An 18,622-nucleotide genomic window follows, 5' to 3' on the forward strand; every position below is an offset into this window, starting at 1 on the left:
TTTTTGCTTTACTTATTGAATAATTAACTTTAATTAGTTTAAACAAAATCTTAATCCCTACGTTGATCCCTTTTCATAATTACAATGTCACAAACTAATAACTCCATCAAGTTTGTTAAACAGTTAGTACGTTTAATTAGAACATGGATTTTGACCTTTTATTTTGTTTAAATTCTTATAATACACAATTCTTGCTTTTGGGTATGGGAAAATATTTTAAATAATTTAAGCACGAAGAACAAAACTGTCAAAGGTTATGATTGAGCGATAAATACTCCTCCAAGCATTCTTTAATTAGAAATTTCAAATTCGAGCCTTGAGTCGACTTTTGGGGAGATCTTTGCCTCTATAATGGGACTTTTTGGCAAGTATCCATTTAGTCGAGTTCCAAGAAAATACCAGAGACCAGGTGAAAATCAAAAGGACAAAAAATACGACGAATAGGAAATAATTAGACAAAGTACATATATCATATAATTATGTGAGTCCACAAAAAAGATTTTTCATTCGTTGTTTGGTATCAGTATTGATATTTTGACATATTCAGATATGCGTTGCGTGAGGCCTATTAAAGTGGGAGTGCTCTCTATCAAGATTTTTATACAGAATTCTAACTTGAGATATCTGGTTAAGTTTGAATCAGTTATATCCATCCAATCAAGATGCTTGGTGGTATTTGTTGTAGTCATCTTTCGTGAATTATATTGTCATCATGACCAGACTTGAAGAATGTAATCTATTAATTATTTATTAATGTTAAAGGAACATATCATTAAACTTAAGCTATAAGATATGTATGCATGAATAATCATAAGTGAATATTCATCATATGAAGAATTAAGCATGAACTTTTTAATTAAATAAATATGTTCAATTACAAAGTTTAAATTATGATATGAGAGGGAGATTCAATCTGAAAGTTTGGTAGAAAAGAGAAATCACAAATTTCTGAAAAAAAATTCTTGTGATTGAGCAACAACAAGTGATTCTGATCCAAAGACAATTGCAAATCTCCAAACATATATTTTTATTTTTTTTATTTTTTATCACATGGTGTGTTTGTATTATATATAAATATAGGGTTTAGTTAGAATTAATCATATCTCCTTTAGCTAAACCACATGGAGAGCCCAAACACCAAATCTTCTCAAAAGGTGAGAATTATGAGTTTACATGTTTTTCAAACATGTTTTACTCTATAGTATGAGGTCTTTAATTTTTTTGTTTTGGTTTCACTCGATGTTTAGTATCCGTTTTATAAAGGTTTCGACTTCCCTAATATTGTATTGTGTAAAGTTTCAATAAAGGGGGAAGCGCTTTTTACCACAATTTTTTTATATTCAGAGTTCAAACTCGTGCCAGTTAAATAATGGATTTTTCGTGTTGTTAAAAAATTGAACAATAAAAACAGATGGCCAGTGTTTGATCGGTGAATTGATCAAGTTACCTCTAACTAAGGATTGAGGAATATTTTTCACTCCACCATAACCCTTGATGATACTATTTGTCATGAGTTGAACTTACGTACATACACATATATATACTTTTAAAAAAATTGCACTATCAAGTCATTTAATTTGTATATGTTATAATAGATAACTTGTCTTATTGTCGAGATTACAAATCTTCTTTTTTATAGAGAGTGATATATCGATAGTTTTCTTTACAATATTGTCGGTATATATAAATTAAACTCATTTACTATTTGATTTATACTTCAACTTTTTTTTTCCTTCTTTTTCATTGTTCAATTTCAGCTTGTGAGGAGCAGTTCACAATCTCCAATCCATTCTCCTGGAAGAACAGTGAGATCAAGTTCTCCTCAATATCAATTGATGAAAAACAATAATGTGGTAATTAATATGATTTTAACTACCTAATCCACTCAATACTATAAAAATACACCGTTAGAAATTAGTTCATTGGAAACGTTTTTCATTGAAAATGTCATATTTTCGATGGCACTATGATGAAACAGTCCATAAAAATCGTGTTTTTTTAATAGTGACATTTACTATCGACTATAGAAAGACATTGGTGTCAATTTCTTTTGTAATTGAATTTTAATGAAAAGACTAGCTTTTTTTGTCATTAATCTTGACTTTATTTTCTCATATATGAAAAAATTTGTATATATTATGCCTGGACTTTTAAGATATTTCAACATTTATTTCTGACGGAGTTCATCATAAATTAGTCATTGGAAACTCTTTTCAATAGACTTTAATTTTTGATGATATTTTGATGAGAACGTCCGTCATAAATTCGTTATTTTTTTTTTAAAAAAAAGAGATATCTAAAAAAGACATTGGTGTCAATTTTCTTATGTAATTGAAATTTAATGATCAAAAAACTAGTTGTTGTTTTTTAAAGTTGTTTCAACATTAATACAACTTTAAAATGTTTTTTTTTTACAGTTGAGAGATGAGCCAAAAGAAAAATCAATTGACAAAAACAAGGTACAATATATTGTGTAAGATGAATTAATTAATTATTAGTTCCCTTCAAAATTTAATTTGAGAGCTAATTAACTAAAATTGAACTTAATTATGTATTAGGCTCAACAAAAGTCATTAGCAAAGGATAATACAAAACCTGTGGAGATCAAACTTCATACTCAACAAAGAGCAAGAAGACGTGCTTTATTCAATTACTCAGTAAGTGTTTTAATTAATTAGTGTTTATTATATTCATGTCATTAAAAGTTGTTAATCATGATTTTTCAAACATTTTACTACTCACTATTATTTAATTTAATATATAATAAATGTGATTGTAAATGCAATTAAAAAAAAATGTAATTTCGTATTCAAACGATATGACTATCACTATTATGAGATATATGCAAAAATAAAATCCTTTGCTTCTTGCAAAAAGGATACATTATCATAAGATAATAAAAAGAGTGACATTTGATCAAAGACTATACTTTCTGATAGTTTAAACTAGAGAGAAGTTTGAAAACACTTCTAAACTCTGCGTAAATTATTAGTTCCATTCATGAATTATTGATGGTATCAAAAATACTAATTTACTTGACTAACTGAAATTAAAATACACCCCTAAATTCTCGCCAAGTTTAAAGTGTTTTCAATACTTCTCTTGGCTTTTTATTAAGAGTTTCATCTTCCTACAAGTATTTGAAATCACTTTCTATGTCATGTGGTAAATCGGGGGTGTATCTAAGTTTAGTTAGTCAAGTAAAGACGTATTTTTAAGCCGGTCAATAATTTGAGGACAAAACTAATTATTTACATCAAGTTTAAAAATATTTTCAATAATTGTCTCTTTAAACTATGTATCGTTCAGATGCGATTAAAATGACCTTAAATGTTTATAGTGATTATTCAAGAGTCAAATATTATGTTAGTAGTTATTTTGAAGAAAATTCCTTTATTTATTTCTCTTATTACGAGAGAAAATTTTTTGAAAACCTTCAATACTACTCTTAGTTAGAATTAGAATACTACTCTAATAAAAGAAATTTACAGATGGAAACCAAATCTTACTTCATAGAGCAACAGAAGAAAACAGTAGAGAAAGTACAAAAGGTAAGAATATATATATCTCTTCAAAATCATTAATTATTTTATAGCATTCATATTTTTATTAGAGTTGATGGTCAAAGAGATATCGAACTATTATTTTTTCGCGAGTTTCACGCATTAACTATCAGTTGTTTTCTTTTCCTATCTTTACTCAACTAGACGATAATTCAAGTATAAAAAGAGAAGAAATAATAGTTAAAGAGTGAAACACGCAAAAATATGATAGTTTAATATATTTTTGACCATTATCTCTTTTTATTATATATATACTTTTTTCTTGTTTTGTGTAACAAATAAATAATCTTTTTTAATGGACAGATGATAGAGGAAGAAGAAGTTCGTTTGCTAAGAAAAGAAATGATACCAAGAGCTCAATTGATGCCGTTTTTTGATAAGCCCTTCCTTCCACAAAGGTATGATAATTAAACTAAATATTAAAGGACAAAAAGTTGGTTCTCTATTACAAAATTTTCCTCTCTAAACAAATTTTTAAAATGATGTAATTTTTAAAATTTAATTCTTTTAGAAAAAATTGAAAATTTAACCCGAGTCAGAGTCGGTGTAGAATTTTTAGTTTATGGATTGTGGACTATAATCAATTTTGTTTACTAAGCTCTAAATAGATTATCATACATATTAATGAATATTTTCACGCGGCTATAGAGTTTTTTTGAACCATTTACTATATCAGTGGCTTCTTCGTTTCAGAATTTAAACTTAACAAATTAAAGATTTTGAGTTCTTTGAGAATATCGGTTCATGCATAACATTTATATTATTTTTCGGGGTTTTTATACACATACCCATATAGTCTTATATGTCAAGAATAACGGGTCCAATTGAATCCATCCCTAACATGTCTCTAATTAGTAGCAGAGTCACTCTTGTTCAAGAGTTGTCAATTAACATTTTTTACTATTTTTTTTTTACTTTTATATATTTTGACACTTCTTTGTGAAAATACCGACTCCCCCTCTAACTAAGAATTCATGTTTCTAATTTGACCACAGATCAACAAGGCCTTTGACTATTCCAAAAGAACCAAGTTTCATGTTGAATGGCAAATGTTCTAGCTACATGAACTTTTCAATTTTCAACATTATGAAGCAAGTCAAGTGAATAATCATGAAGGCAAAATGAAGCTAGTTTCATAATTGTCAATGATGTAAATATATATATGCTTTGTACAACTAGTTTTTTCTTTTGACATCTTCAATTTTTCATTGTTGAATAAAACTTAAAAGGGTTTGATTTGTGAATGTGATATAAGATTTTTGTAATTTTGGTTAGGTTATTTTAGATTCTAGCTAAGGAGTTAGGATCTACTTAATTGGGTGTACTTTAAATCTTTGTCATTGTTATTGAATAAAGAAATGCAATCCATATATAGTTAGTTTCCTTTACACAAAAAATAACTCTTTTTTTCAATACAGTATTCGATGTTTGTATTATATCTGATTTCAAAAATGGAAAACATTTTTTATCAGAATTTTTTTTTCATACTTAAAGCTCGTACCCAAGACTTTAGAAAAGGACACAGGATCCTACCTATTCAACCACTACTAAAAACTGATCAAAAATTGAGAGTCAATACCAATAGTCGTCTTCAATTTTTTTGACTAAACTCTATCCAAAATCGACAAACTAGACTACATCGAAAAATGGTGAGTAGGTTTGTGAAAATCGACAGGCTACATCGGGGCCGTCCGTCAGTTTCCTTAAACTTACAAATATCAGTTAAAACCGACGAACTATGTCATTTTTTTTTCCAAAATATAGTAAGTTGGAATCGAACTCAACTATTTACCATGGAGTCCATGACATTCAACATTTTCTATAAATTGGGCTCTACTTAACAGAAAGCCCAACAATTTTTCTTGTTCATGAGAAGCCCATTAATTTCTCAGCCCAAATTAATTTCAATTGGATCTCTCAAAAGCCCAATACTAACTTTATCAGTAGCTTTTGTATCCCTCGATCCCCGGTCTCTCTCTTTTTCCTCTTCTTCCTCGTCAATTTTCCATTTTTCCTCATCGATTCTCCGGCGAAATACCGAAAAAAGGTAAAAATAACTCAAATTTTCCATTTATTTATTGGTATTTTGAGCTTGAAATCATTAAAATCTTCTTATTTTGAGTTTTAATTGGAATCTAGGGTTTCTAAATGTTCGTGTAGTGGCTTGTTTTGAAATTTAGCTCCTTTTTAGTGTTTCTTGATTTGAGTTAAGTGAAAAATTATATTTGAAAATTGGAGTTGTGTTTGGCCATGAATATGAATTGGAATTGAATTTTTGTGAGAAAATTGGAGTGAAAACAGCTTTTTGATTCCACTTAGCTGTTTTTTTTTTGTTTGTTCATTTTCTATTTTTGCATCTGAAATGAAAGAAATTATTTGATGAGGAATATGTGTTATCTTCTTGTTTGAGGCTCACCAATGTAAAGAAGTGTTTTAATGTAGAAAAATCGAACCTTGGAAGAAAACGTTGGCAATAGTAAAAAGATAGGTACTTAATTCCAATACAATAGGAGTCTACTAGTGCAAGTTAGTTGAACATCATATAGATGAGTTGATAGGTGGTTAGGTGCACCTATGGTTATTACCCGATGGAAAGCTATAAAGTTAGTCTCCCTCGCTCCCACTTAATGAAGAAGTAGTGGATGCATAACAGCAATAAAGTAATAATTTTGTCGGTGTTTGTGGGGAGCACCGGTATACTTACATTTGGTCTGATGTTTGTCAAGAGTCTTTTAATTTTGACAAGAGATTTGTAGTTACATATTTGTAAGTGTCGGTTATAAAGGCCTTTTAGTTAACTTACTATTTGCCTGGAAAGATAATTGTTTACTATTGGGATGAAATAGACCTAACTAGAGCTGAATGAATAAAGATGATTCATATAGCCGATCACAACTAAGAGGATTGACACTTAGTTGATTGGTTGTATGAATGTGCCAAGCAATAATGATCATTTAGTTGTTCAGACATGGGATGGTTGTCTTAGCTTAAACTTGGTTATATCAGTGTACATTTCTTACTAGTTTCAACTTAATCAATCCAGAACCACTTTGTGGGATCACACTGTTGTTGTTGTTTCAATTCAATCAATGCTGTTATGGTTATAATTTATTCACTTTTTCCTGTGACAGGTAATTCAGAATCTGAACCTAAACCTTTTCCAATATCATTTTTATTTTTGGCTACACAAGAAAAGGTAACACGCTGGTGTCCGCGTCACTAAGGGCATGGCTGAGATTAAGACTTCTGGGAGACCTATTGACCAATTGTTGGAGAAGGTTCTCTGCATGAACATTCTATCTTCTGATTACTTCAGAGACCTATTGCGCCTGAAAACTTATCATGAAGTGATTGATGAAATCTATAATCAAGTTGACCATGTGGAACCATGGATGACTGGCAACTGTCGTGGTCCTTCAACAGCCTTCTGCCTTCTCTACAAGTTCTTTACGATGAAACTTACTGTCAAGCAAATGCATGGCCTGTTAAAGCATCCAGATTCTCCTTACATTAGAGCTGTAAGTTGTGTTCTGTATCTTACCCTTTATGTATTAGATTTGTTGTTTTCTTAGCTGTGAATTGTTTCTTTTTTGCAATATACTGGCTGTGATTCCCTTAGAATTTTGTATAGATATTTAGGGGATGTTGCTTTTATTAATAGCTGATGATCATGCCTTTTTAGTAGTAGACTAGTCATGCACATATTTCCCACCTTAAAAACCTTTGTTCCTTTTTAAGTGTTGATTGGAAATGACCTAAGGATCATTAATGAAAGAGAGTTTTTGGTGCTGTTGGTTGGCTTGGAAGTTGGTCTAATTTGTGATGCTATTGTGTCAGAGGTGCCGAAATAGAGTCAAAAATGATAAGTGGAGTTGGATAAAATGAGAACCCTAACCCTCAGATTTAACTGCATCTAACAGTACTTTCTATGAAAAGGTTTCTATTTGGAAGTAAAGGAGTGGAAGTCATCCGTGTGTCATGTGTTTCCAAAAGCAGAAAGGAAAAGAAAATATTGCTTCTACTCTTCCAATAATTGTTGATAGACAATCAGAAATTACATTTTATGTTATAAGAAAGTTTCTAGCTAAGTAGCTCGGACTCTCCAAATATGCTGCCGCACCCGTGTAGGATCCTCCAAAATGCACTACTTTTGAAGGATTTGACACGCACTCGACGACATTTTTGAGGAGTCCGAGCAACTTAGGTTTTTAGAGAGAATTGACCCACTTCATCCTTTTTAGGTGATATTGAGTAATGAGGCGTAAATAGTTCAGTCTTTTCTTTACCAGCTAGGTTATGTCGTACATTTCCTTCTCTCTATTCTTCTCTGCTAAATGCTGCAGAAAGCTAATTAATTACCTTTTGTATTTTGATGCTTAGATGTTAATCAAACTGGAACCAACTCTTCTTCTTTCTTGTCATCATCTTCACTGTTTTACCAAGTAATGAATCAAATTAGGCTTTTGGAATTCCATCTAATGCGCATCAGTTCCTTTCATGATCCATTGAAAGTAGCACATGTATGTATAGATAATTCAGTTGCATTCCCAATCAAACCATGTATCCTGTTCCTCTAATTCATGGGCTTTTGTTTTCTTACATTATCGTACTTGCATGCTTGAGCCTCTTGCAATGGCTTTAATGATTGTGTTATTCTTTTGCAGATTGGGTTCCTTTATCTGAGATATCTTGGTGATTTTAAGACATTATGGGGTTGGTATGAGCCCTACCTCAAAGATGATGAGGTAAAAATGAAATGCTCTACCTGAACTAGATCATTCTATTGTGTTATTCTGGATTGAGAAAGATGCATTGGAGCATTCTATTAGGATTCTGGCATTTTGCATACAAACGACATGTCTGTCAATTCTGATCATTTCCACTCTATAGATTTGTTTGCAACTTTGACTATTTTCATCTATTTCATGGAATATAGTGTTTGAAGGAGAGATGAAATCATTTGTTACTGTTCTCTTGTCTCATCAATCTGCTCAAAATATTGCTGCTATAGTTAATTTCCTGCCCCTCCTGAAACGATAGTGCTTTTCCTTTCTGCTTTCGTTCTTTTTAACCTAGCTGATCTGTTTTAAATCAGATCTTTTTAGAATCTTAATGGTCTCCTTTGAATCACCACCACTCAACTGTTTCTACTGCAGGAGCTCACTTTCCAATAGCTTTAGTTATAGAATTGTCTCTCTTTTTTATAGCCTGTTTGGCCTAGCTTCCAGAATCTGCTTATTTTGAGAAGTGCTATTGTCAAAAGTGATTCTCGGAAAAGTACTTTTGAAGAGTAGCATTTTGTGTTTGGCTAATCGATTTCGAAAGCACTTTTGCCAATATTATAGCAGTACTTTGTGCTTGGCTAATGTTCCAAAAGTTCTTTTGGAGAAAGCTACTTTTTTTAGCTTTTAAAAAACAGCTTCTGCCACTACTCAAAAGCACTTATTTTTTCCCTAGAAGCTTGGACAAACACCTCAAATTTCTAAAATAAGCACTTTTGGCTTCCTAGAAGCTTGGCCAAATAGGCTAATTAGTCTGCATAGAACCATGTTGGTCTCAGCTCTGCTTCTGAGATATTGATCTTGATTGTGTGCCGTAAGTATTACATGATCTGTGCATAATTTATGCTATGATTCTCACACCTTATGCCTTAGGATGCAAGGACCACTCTTGCTTGAAGGTGCGTGGACATGATTTTTTTTGCAGGTGAACTGATTTTAATATTTGTATGGTGGTATACTTCTGATATTTTACCTTTTGCTCTTTATTTTTCTACAGTTTCCATCTTCTATTCCTTCTTTTACTGTGAACCGGGGTTTTGAAGCAGTGGGAGCCTTTTCAGTAGTTTTAGCAGCATCTCAGAAAACTGAACCGCTATGTCATTAGTTTGTTCACCTACAATGTTTATTCTTCAGGGTCAGAGTTGATTTTTGGGGCTCATTCTGATTATTAACTATTTATTTCAGGAATTCTCTCCTGGATCCAGTGGCCAAATGACCACAATGTGCGTATATGTGCGTGACTTATTTCTCGGGCAGGTAAGGTGCCACCTCTAAAACCCACCTTTTAGAGAATATTTTATCACAAGTGATGCAATAGATATACACTTGTGATGTTTCTAACGCATGCTCATCTCTGGGGTTCCTATTTGCATCTATGTTGTTTGCTAACTTTGCAAAGTAGCACATGACTGTAGCTTAGTCAAAGCAGTTCATCCAAAGGAGTTGGACACTAGATGATTCTTTGAACTCTTGCTCTGTCATATGTGCAACTTTTAATAGCTGAATGAAAATTGTGTGATAGTTTACCTGATTGTTTCTGCGGCTGCAATTATGTGCTTATACTTAATGCATATGAGTCTTGCTTTCATGTTATTGTTTCCTTAGTCTCGAATTCTGCAGTCTACATCTTCTGATTATGATGATTATTGCATTATGAACTGATGGGTGTTACTCCATGCTCGCACTGACCCTTCATAGGAACTATCATTTGTCTCAGCACATACAAGCTTGTATGGGTACTTCACATTTATGTCATTCACTTATTAGGTCATTGACTTGCTAGTAAGGGAGCCTCTACCGGAGGGAGGAGGCAAGAATTATGCTTTGGTGGATCGGGGTCTTCAATTTCCATTCATATACATCCAATTACTACCTGAGACTTTCTTGGATAATGCTATTATTGTATTTCATACCTGTTCCCATGATTTACTTGCACATTTTTGTCTATTGCAGTATTATTTTGACACACTACTACCCCGCATTCCTGTTCCTGTTATGCGGACAGCAGTTGCCAGTCTCGAAAAAATGAATCTGCCGACCAAACCCTCTGGATCAATCGGGGACTCTAGTCGCGGATCTGAGGAAACTTCTCGCCGGCCACCTTCTGTCAAAGCTTCCCTTTCAGTGTCCTTTGGTCAGCGTGCACCCCATCGGGCATCAACTAGAGATTCATCTCCCATCCGACGAACAATTGCACCACCACCCTATGATAAGGATGGAGCAAATGATTCCAGACGGTCCCCTAGCATGCGCCGGAGTCAAAGCCGTGATTTATCTGACCGAGAAAATTCTGAAAGGGGCAGGGACAGGGACAGGGACAAGGAAAGAACTAGGGACAGAGAACGTGATAGGGACCAGGAAAGAGAAAGGGAGAGGGAGAGGGGCAGGGATCGGGATAGAGATAGAAGGTATGATCACGAAAGAGATCGTGAAAGGGATAGAGACAGGAGGCATGATTATGACAGAGATCGGGGAAGGGATAGAGACAGGAGGTATGATTATGATCGAAGGTCAATAGAGAGAAGCAGAAGAGACTATGAGAGGAGCAGGAGCCGTAGTAGGAGTAGAAGCCACAGCCGAAGCTTGCATGATCAAGGTACCAGTCTTGATCAGCAGCGAACTCCACCTAGGGATGAAAGCAAGGAGAAGAAGGCTGCATCTAGCAATCTGGCCAAGCTTAAACATCTGTATGGTGACTTCGGCAATAAAAAGGAGAACTCAGGCGACGACAGGGCTCCAAATAGGGATACAAGTACCGAGGAGGTTATCAGACTTGGTGGTTCTACGTGGAGGTAGTTGGTCACATTACATGTTGCAAGTGTTATTTGGATACTCTCTCTCACCTGCCCAGAAGAGCACGCTGTCTGCTAGTCTTTTGTCAAAGAGGGAATATGCAACTGATAGCTGCCGCGAGGACATACTGCTTCATGATTGTGCAGTTGGGCAGAGCTGTGTAAACTGGATTTCCTTTACTATTTTAGACTTGGTGTTACAATATTGGATGGATTTTAGATGTCCCTTTGTTTGTTCAAACATTATTATTACGTTAGATGAAGCTGACTTCAACTACGTAAAGCAATTGACAAACTTGTAAGACTCATTCATCATTGCAGGATTTGATCTCTTCTATACTTTTTGCTTTGCTTAAATTGCATTTGGGGATATTGATTTAATGAATTATAACTATTCACTAGCCCCTCTTCCCCCCCCCCCTCCCCCCCCCCCACACCACAGGAGGTGAGTATTAACCAGAACCCTCTCAAGTTCCTAAGTTTCTATTTAATACTTCACAAGTTCTAATATCAAATGCCAGGATTGAGATGGATGAAATGAGGTAATTAATTTCCAGTATATGACTTTCGCAATGAGCTCCGTGTATATCTTAGTTGTTGACGTTCTCAATAACCCATACTACAATGATAATATTGCATGTCGAAGAAAAGCAAAAATTAAGCCCTGAAATCTCACAAGCTTGTATGTAGGGATGGGACGGTTAAGAGTTACAAGAGAAGCTTTTAGGAGCAAGATATAAGTTGAAGTTGAAATCAAGATTTAAAACAAATTGAACATTGCTCAATCAGTGAATGACTCATTTTTGATACAATCTTCTGTAAATTGGGACCATTACAATTTATAGCTCAAAGTTTGCCCAATGCAGTAAAAGGAATAATACTAGACAGGGATTAAAATATGGAACAGAAACTCTAATATATCTATTAATCGATATAAATTGCTGAGCTGTAAATGAAAAATGGCAAAAAAAAGTTCTTAAATTTCCGATGTAATAATACATGCTTCATCATCTCAAGAGATCCTAAGATCCTACAAGGTCTTCTTGGATACCACATTGCCCTACCACATCTGCAAAGCATTGACGGAAAACCGTCCCACCAGCTTCCTACTCGCACTTGATTGACCGGTATATATGACGGACAAAAAATAGGGCTGCACGGAAACCAACAGTCCCGAGCATGAGGAAGAAACCATAGCAGATGCAAGCCATGTATCCAAAGAAGAATGAGGTTTGCATGAAGCCAGACATATCGGAACGGGCATAATAGTAATACAAGCAGTAGCCGTAGATGAACAGTCCAGTCGATCCACCACAAAGGAAAGCCCTATTCAGATCAAACATATACAAGTTAGGAATGTATTATGAACCTGTAAATGTATATCAAATTTAACATATTGCGCTCTTTCTTGGATTGCTTAAATGCGTAGATTATTCATAAGAAAGATCAAGGAACAGTCGAGTAAAATGACAGACTTACCTCCACCACCATTCATGATCTTCAGCAGCGAGTTGAAAGTATGTCAAGGCCACGGTTATAAAAGCAGTGACAATTATAAGAATAATGAAAACTATAAATAAGATGCTGTATATTGTGTAAATCCTGTGACCCCAAACACTTGCAAATATATAGTAAAGTTCAATATATATGGCGCTGAAAGGCAAAAACCCAGCCATTGCCATCTGAGGTAGAGATCCGCGGTACCAAGGTAATGGTGGGATCTCTCTTGGGTATTTGGTGGTTCGACAAGGAGCTTGGAACTCAGCCCTGCTGTTCTTTCCAGCTATCCCTCCCAATACAAGTAAAGGTGACGTCACAAGAGCCCATATGAGAAAAATGACCACAATGGTTCCAAAAGGCAGTGCAGCAGTGGCACTGTATGCAATTGCCACGCTGTTAAGGAAACAGAACGTGAGAAACAGGGGTCCACAAAACAAGGCTCCGGTCAATATCAAATTCCTAACCTGCAGGGAAGAAATGAAAGCGAATGAATAAGTTTGCTGTACGCTTCCATTTTCACTTTTGGTTTCATTAGCAAAGACAACAATGAACTAAACAAACACAGAGACATAGTTATTTGATGGCATAAACAAACCAAAAAAAGAATGAAGCATGTAATATATCTTGGCCTTGACCAAGTGTAACCCATAAAAGATGAAGTTAATTGTACGACGGAATGAAAATAAACTGCTTCTCTAAATACCAACTCGGTTTCCTTAATGTTCCGTCCAGAAGGAATAAGTAATAAATCATCTACCATACAAAACATCACACCCCTAAATCTAGGAAAAGAACAAAACTCTATGTCCAGCTTGCCTGGTTGAATAGGATTCTTGAGTAACCAACTTCTGGTTTTGCCTTTGATTAGCAATAGAGCAATGGGATAGCAGATGAATAGTCTAAACCCTTAATATAGAGGGTCAAAGTAATGCCATTAGAGTATGTGCCTTTCGGCAAACAAATGACTAGACTTGCTATTTACAAACCTTCAATTTTTCAGTGTCCTAATAAAATGATAGACAAAAAATTCCATGAAGCTTGTGATTGTGAAAAAATAATCAAAGACTTTACCCTTGTTTTGGGACGATAGTAAGCAAATATTTAAAATTAAGAATTTAAAGTTAGTACAGAAGACAAAATTCTCAAACTATATTCAAATGGAAAAGCAATATAATAGAGACAAGAAAACAAACCCAGTTTGTCCCTTCTAGCTGGCAATAGAAAGAGGCAGCAGTATAGCCTGCAATCCCAGATGTGAGAGCATATATGACAACCAGTGCTGTGAATAAAGCTCCGCGGTTGTATGGATAGAAAACACCAACAAGTGAGAGAAGGAAAATAAAGATGGTCCTACAAAATGAAAGGAAGAGAGTGTTAACAAAAGCATGCTTGAGACGAAAAATTTCCTTATTACCAAAGCAGGAAGCTGTCAGATTAAATACACATTGAACAGACCTTTTGAATATTTTACTGAAAACTTTATTTTTCAGAGTAAACCACTCAAAAAAAACTTACAGTGTGAATAGCTGGGTGCCACTACCAAGTGCTGCAGCCATCAAGGATTTGTGACTTGGGTACCTAAACACATCACCATGGATGTATTTCCACCCAGTTTCTTCTTGGTCATCAGCTGTCTCCTCATCGTGTGCATACCTTTATAAAAAAATATGAATAATATTTGAGCGAAAGACTAAGACAAAATTTTGTACCAAAAGATCAACAAAAGTACATAACAAGCAAAATAACGAAATTACTACATACTTGACAAAGTCATTCTTAAGGACCCGCATAAGAATTGTGGCAAGAAAACCAGTTAAGAGAAGAACTGTCACACAGGAATTGATAATTGAGAACCAATGGATTTCCAAGTGATGCGGCAACGATGAAGACTGTGAGTACTTCTCCATCCTCTTATCAAAAGGTGTTTTTGTCTCTTTCCATTTCACAGAGTACATGAAGTCAACATCAACCTCTTTATCCTCTGTAATATCTACCAGGGCATTGGGATCAGTTCGTGCATTGATCTCAATCACACGATCATTGTTGTAAAAGATCTCAAAATGAAGATGTTTAAACAGGTAATATTTGTACTCGCTGGGGTCAGATTTTCCTTCCTTGTCAACTTTCCCTAAGAAACCCCAAATGGGCAAGTCATCGTAATACATTTGGAAGTAGTAGTCTTTAGCAACAGCGCTGCGGAATTGAGAAACTTCTTCCTTGGACAACTTCTTCTTGCAAACTGTTTCTGAGTCCTTGTCGTACAAAAAGTCAAGCTTGTAAGGGGCACTGACCAATCGGTCACCATTCAACACCTCACCAAGTGCTTCCTTTTTCTCTTTTACATGATCTGCAAGAACATCCCTTGGTAAATTGAAACTTAAAATCTACAGGGTAACTTAAGAAAGGAAACTTACGAACAATATTTACATACCTGGAGTACAAAAAGGAAGGTCAAAGAACCGGTATGTTTCACTGGAAGGATAATCCAAAACATAGCAGGCCATCAGTTATTACCCAGACATTTTTTAAAAATACAGAACAGAGACAAGTTCATATATGACACAAGCAGAGCCATAGGCAACTATTTGTTTCCAAAGAATTTGAACATTAAAACTTGTGGGGGAAAAAGACATGGCACTTCAATGTTTCCTGACTATACTTCTTTATCACCCATTTGTTACAGGGGATGAGAAGTAGTGAATGTTTAGGGGATTCAGTATCAACTACTTGTACAAATTATGTGGTGGAGAAAGTTACTATGAGTATATTGCTCTACATTTTATTATCTTTTCTTTACCTGTTTTTTTAGAAGGTAACAATTTCTTTTCCTGTTTTGGTAAATACACCATCTACAATTTACGCCAAGTTCTGCTTTGTTCCTTGAGTTAAATTTGCTGTAACATGCCAAGGATGGAACTGACTCTTTTGTTTATTATCTACCCACAAAATTGTTCCTCCATAGCACAAATATCCTCATGAGAGATGTTTACAAGTCATATGATAACTTATATAACTTATTCACCTCTATTAGAATGGTAGATAGACCAAATAAAATAATCTTATTAAGAATCAAACTAAATGAAGAAGTAAAGAGTGGGAGGGGGGCACTGTCATTTTATTTGATCTTTCCAACAATCTTTAGAAGAGTCGCTAGGCATACACATTCATATGCATCAACATGTACACTCGAATTTTAATAACAAGAGTGTGCTACACACAAGGATATTATACCATCTATGCCTCAACATTTGCACATTAGATTTGCATCAACTAGCTTGTTTACCGGGCTGTAGGTGAGTATGGCACTTATAAGAGGGTAACAAGAGCTAGGCCTTGCAAATCGGAAAATCCAAGCACATAGCTTCTAGCTTATCATGCCAGATAGAATACAGTGTTAACTCAGCTTCACACATCGTAAATGTTCACAACACCCTTATTCGTAAAGCTCTAATTAAACTAAAAGAACTCCATAAAAAGACTTAATTTAAGTATATCAACACCAACTAATTCTTAGTCCCGACACAAAAATGGAATCATAGCAATAAAAGATCTCAATTTCAGCAAATCTTAGCTCTTTCAACATTGTACAATAAACAGGCTAGCTCAGACACAGGCATCACGTAGGTCAACAGAAATCTTCTTTTTGTATCCACCGACAGCTTTTTGAGCACAACGAAATCAACACTACCACATATCAACGAGAAAGCACATAGCTTCTAGCTTGATCAAGAGAGAGAGAATACAGTTTTAACTCAGCTTCACACATTGTAAGTGTTCACAATCACTTAATCTCACCTTTATTACACCATGAACATAAAAATCTCTAATTAGACTAAAAGACTTCCCGGCAAAAGACTTAATTTAAGTCTTTATACAGAAAAATGGAATCATAGGAATAAAGAGATCTCAATTTCACCAAATCTTAGCTCTTTCTACATTGTACAAAATCATCAACGTATTTCGACAGAAAATCTTACATTTTTATAACTACCCATAACTCTTTGAACACAACGAAATCAAGACTTACTACATTTCAACGAGAAAGCAAACAGCTTCTAGCTTGATCAAACCAGATAGAATACAGTGTTAACTCAACTCCACACATCGTAAACGTTCACCATCCCTAAATCTCACCCTTATTCCATATCACGAACATACAAATCTCTAATTTCACTAAAACAAATCCCGTAAAAATAAAAAACTCAGTTTAAGCTTATCAACACCAACTAATTCTAAGCCCCAACACAAACATGGAGTTTCACATCAATAAGAGATCTCAATTTCACCAAATCTTTAACTCTTTCTACATTGTACAACAAATAAGTCAGCTCAAAACACCAGTAATCAACGTAGTTCAACAGAAATCTCTCATTTTCATAACCACCGACAACTTTCCGAGCACAAAAAAAAACACATTTCAAAGAGAAATCACATAGCAATGTATAATGCAGCTTCACAATTACAAAAAAGCAATAGATCTAACGGCGATAAATTCATGAATGAATGAATTACCTCGGATTATGAAAAGGACCGACTTTGTTAGCATAAAGAGGAACCTGATCTCCAGCTTTGTACTTGTGATCGGAACCGTCTGCTCTCGCCGGCGATGCAATGCATATGATTAACAAAACAACGACGTACAAAGCCATCTTCTCCATTTCCTTCACGAATTTTGTGCACATCAATGTTGTATATATGAATTTTAGGGGAGGTAGGGGTAGGGGGTGGAAGGGGGTGGGTGTGAGCACAGATCTCGATCTCCCTGAGAAATGAAATGGGGAAATAGATATGGAGGAGGAGAGGGAGTGGGTTTTTGCACACGCGCTTTTTGTAGAGAGTGAAGATCAAACAAAACGTCGACTTTTGAACGGACGTTAGGAAGGAGAACGTGACTCGTCAACTGAAGACTATTAATTTATGCATTTATATAATGAATGGAATTTCTCAAACCTTAAAGATTTTAAAGGTAAAATTTGAAGAGTGAGTTAGTTGTGATTTTTAAAACTTAAAGTCGTGTCTTCGATATACATTGGTTATGAAAAGAGGTAGAGGAAGGGTATGGAAGTCACGAATTTAAGCGTAGAAGATTAATAGGTAGTTGAGTTCTGATTCGCTTTTCAGCGACTTTAGGCTTGGGTGTGGGAGTCTAGAAGCACCATGTCTGTCTTCATATTATACGCTTGTTCATGCATTTTCTTTTTAGTTACCGTATTATCTTGGTGTTGTTATTGTTTTTTTTGTCTGGATGCTTTGTACTGTTTTTCTTATAATTTGACATGTCTTTCTTCACTTTCGTATTTTTTTTCGTGAATATATTGATTTGCTGCATTTACGCCCCGGGGGTCTTTTAAAAAGAGATTCTACATGAGGTAGAGTTAATGTCTGTGTACAATCTACCCTTTCATACTTCACTTGTGCGTTACATCGAATATGTTGTTATTGAAGTTGTATTTGAACATATATTTTAATTAAAAAAAATTGAAATTTTGAGAGTGAAAGTAAATTTTCTCTCAAAAATTGGCTAGTTTTGAAGTTTAGATTTTGAAAATTTGATCAAATTTTATAATCAAATAAAAATTTGAAGATAAAATCTTAAAATTAATGATAAAATATTAGCTTAATTTGAAATCTCGGTTTCGAGCGAGAGAGAAATATCTTAGAAGTGTTGTTTTCCCCTCTAATGACTCTATACAATGTGATTTTAGATTAATTAGCATAATGAGTACGAAATACAAGAATTTATACCATTTTTTTTAAAAAAAAAGGATATTCATCCTATGTTTTATTTTACTTATAGAAAATTTGAGTTTCTGTGAAAAAAGAAGAAAATATAATTCTTTATTTATTCCAAGTTGAAACAATTTTTAGACAAAAGGAAAACTTTGCTCAAATTTTGTAAAAACAAATTGTTCGAAATACAAAATATTTCGCGCTAGTGGAATTTAGACAAAGATCACACCCTTTTTTAATCGGATGTAGACTAGTG

General features: G+C 34.4%; 3 protein-coding genes across 6 annotated transcripts; 2 read left to right on the top strand and 1 right to left on the bottom strand.

The window, feature by feature from the left end:
• The first annotated feature begins 1,117 nt into the window (after window positions 1-1,117).
• On the top strand, window positions 1,118-4,928 carry LOC129871110 (microtubule-destabilizing protein 60). The gene is made up of 7 exons (XM_055945987.1): window positions 1,118-1,154; window positions 1,758-1,853; window positions 2,418-2,459; window positions 2,559-2,657; window positions 3,492-3,551; window positions 3,867-3,961; window positions 4,559-4,928. Exons 1-7 carry the CDS (start codon window positions 1,122-1,124, stop codon window positions 4,665-4,667), a joined length of 534 nt encoding a protein of 177 aa, XP_055801962.1. The 5' UTR covers window positions 1,118-1,121; the 3' UTR covers window positions 4,668-4,928.
• Window positions 4,929-5,492: 564 nt separating this feature from the next.
• LOC129870281 (pre-mRNA splicing factor SR-like 1) lies at window positions 5,493-11,491 on the top strand. 4 transcript variants are annotated; one of them, XM_055945006.1, is made up of 5 exons: window positions 5,493-5,610; window positions 6,695-7,081; window positions 8,228-8,308; window positions 9,530-9,606; window positions 10,298-10,868. In XM_055945006.1, exons 2-5 carry the CDS (start codon window positions 6,791-6,793, stop codon window positions 10,371-10,373), a joined length of 525 nt encoding a protein of 174 aa, XP_055800981.1. In that variant the 5' UTR covers window positions 5,493-5,610; window positions 6,695-6,790; the 3' UTR covers window positions 10,374-10,868. The 4 variants fall into 4 exon arrangements, with proteins under 4 accessions (XP_055800981.1, XP_055800982.1, XP_055800979.1 ...); XM_055945007.1 differs by lacking the exon at window positions 10,298-10,868 and adding an exon at window positions 9,218-9,269 and having other exon boundaries at window positions 9,530-9,601; XM_055945004.1 differs by having other exon boundaries at window positions 5,495-5,610; window positions 9,530-9,601; window positions 10,298-11,491.
• Window positions 11,492-12,033: 542 nt separating this feature from the next.
• Window positions 12,034-17,543, bottom strand: LOC129870091 (transmembrane 9 superfamily member 3). Its single transcript, XM_055944682.1, has 7 exons — window positions 17,149-17,543; window positions 15,068-15,108; window positions 14,398-14,983; window positions 14,152-14,289; window positions 13,830-13,986; window positions 12,616-13,100; window positions 12,034-12,462 (listed from the first exon to the last, which is right to left on the bottom strand). Exons 1-7 carry the CDS (start codon window positions 17,316-17,318, stop codon window positions 12,243-12,245), a joined length of 1,797 nt encoding a protein of 598 aa, XP_055800657.1. The 5' UTR covers window positions 17,319-17,543; the 3' UTR covers window positions 12,034-12,242.
• Window positions 17,544-18,622: the final 1,079 nt, after the last annotated feature.

This window comes from Solanum dulcamara, chromosome 10 (assembly GCF_947179165.1).
Source record: "Solanum dulcamara chromosome 10, daSolDulc1.2, whole genome shotgun sequence".
NCBI classification, from domain to species: Eukaryota; Viridiplantae; Streptophyta; class Magnoliopsida; order Solanales; family Solanaceae; genus Solanum; species Solanum dulcamara.

Bases quoted from the DNA above. Each gene is read 5' to 3' on its own strand.
- LOC129870091 (XM_055944682.1), bottom strand. From the start codon at position 17,318: ATGTGCACAAAATTCGTGAAGGAAATGGAGAAGATGGCTTTGTACGTC. The intron at 14,984-15,067 runs GTATGTAAATAT...ATGTTCTTGCAG, and splicing joins CCTTCCTTTTTGTACTCCAG to ATCATGTAAAAGAGAAAAAG. The intron at 13,101-13,829 runs GTTTGTTTTCTT...TCTTCCCTGCAG, and splicing joins AGCTAGAAGGGACAAACTGG to GTTAGGAATTTGATATTGAC.
- LOC129870281 (XM_055945004.1), top strand. From the start codon at position 6,791: ATGGCTGAGATTAAGACTTCTGGGAGACCTATTGACCAATTGTTGGAG. The intron at 8,309-9,529 runs GTAAAAATGAAA...TATTTATTTCAG, and splicing joins CCTACCTCAAAGATGATGAG to GAATTCTCTCCTGGATCCAG. The intron at 9,602-10,297 runs GTAAGGTGCCAC...TGTCTATTGCAG, and splicing joins GTGACTTATTTCTCGGGCAG to TATTATTTTGACACACTACT.
- LOC129871110 (XM_055945987.1), top strand. From the start codon at position 1,122: ATGGAGAGCCCAAACACCAAATCTTCTCAAAAG. The intron at 1,155-1,757 runs GTGAGAATTATG...GTTCAATTTCAG, and splicing joins ACACCAAATCTTCTCAAAAG to CTTGTGAGGAGCAGTTCACA. The intron at 2,460-2,558 runs GTACAATATATT...ATTATGTATTAG, and splicing joins AATCAATTGACAAAAACAAG to GCTCAACAAAAGTCATTAGC.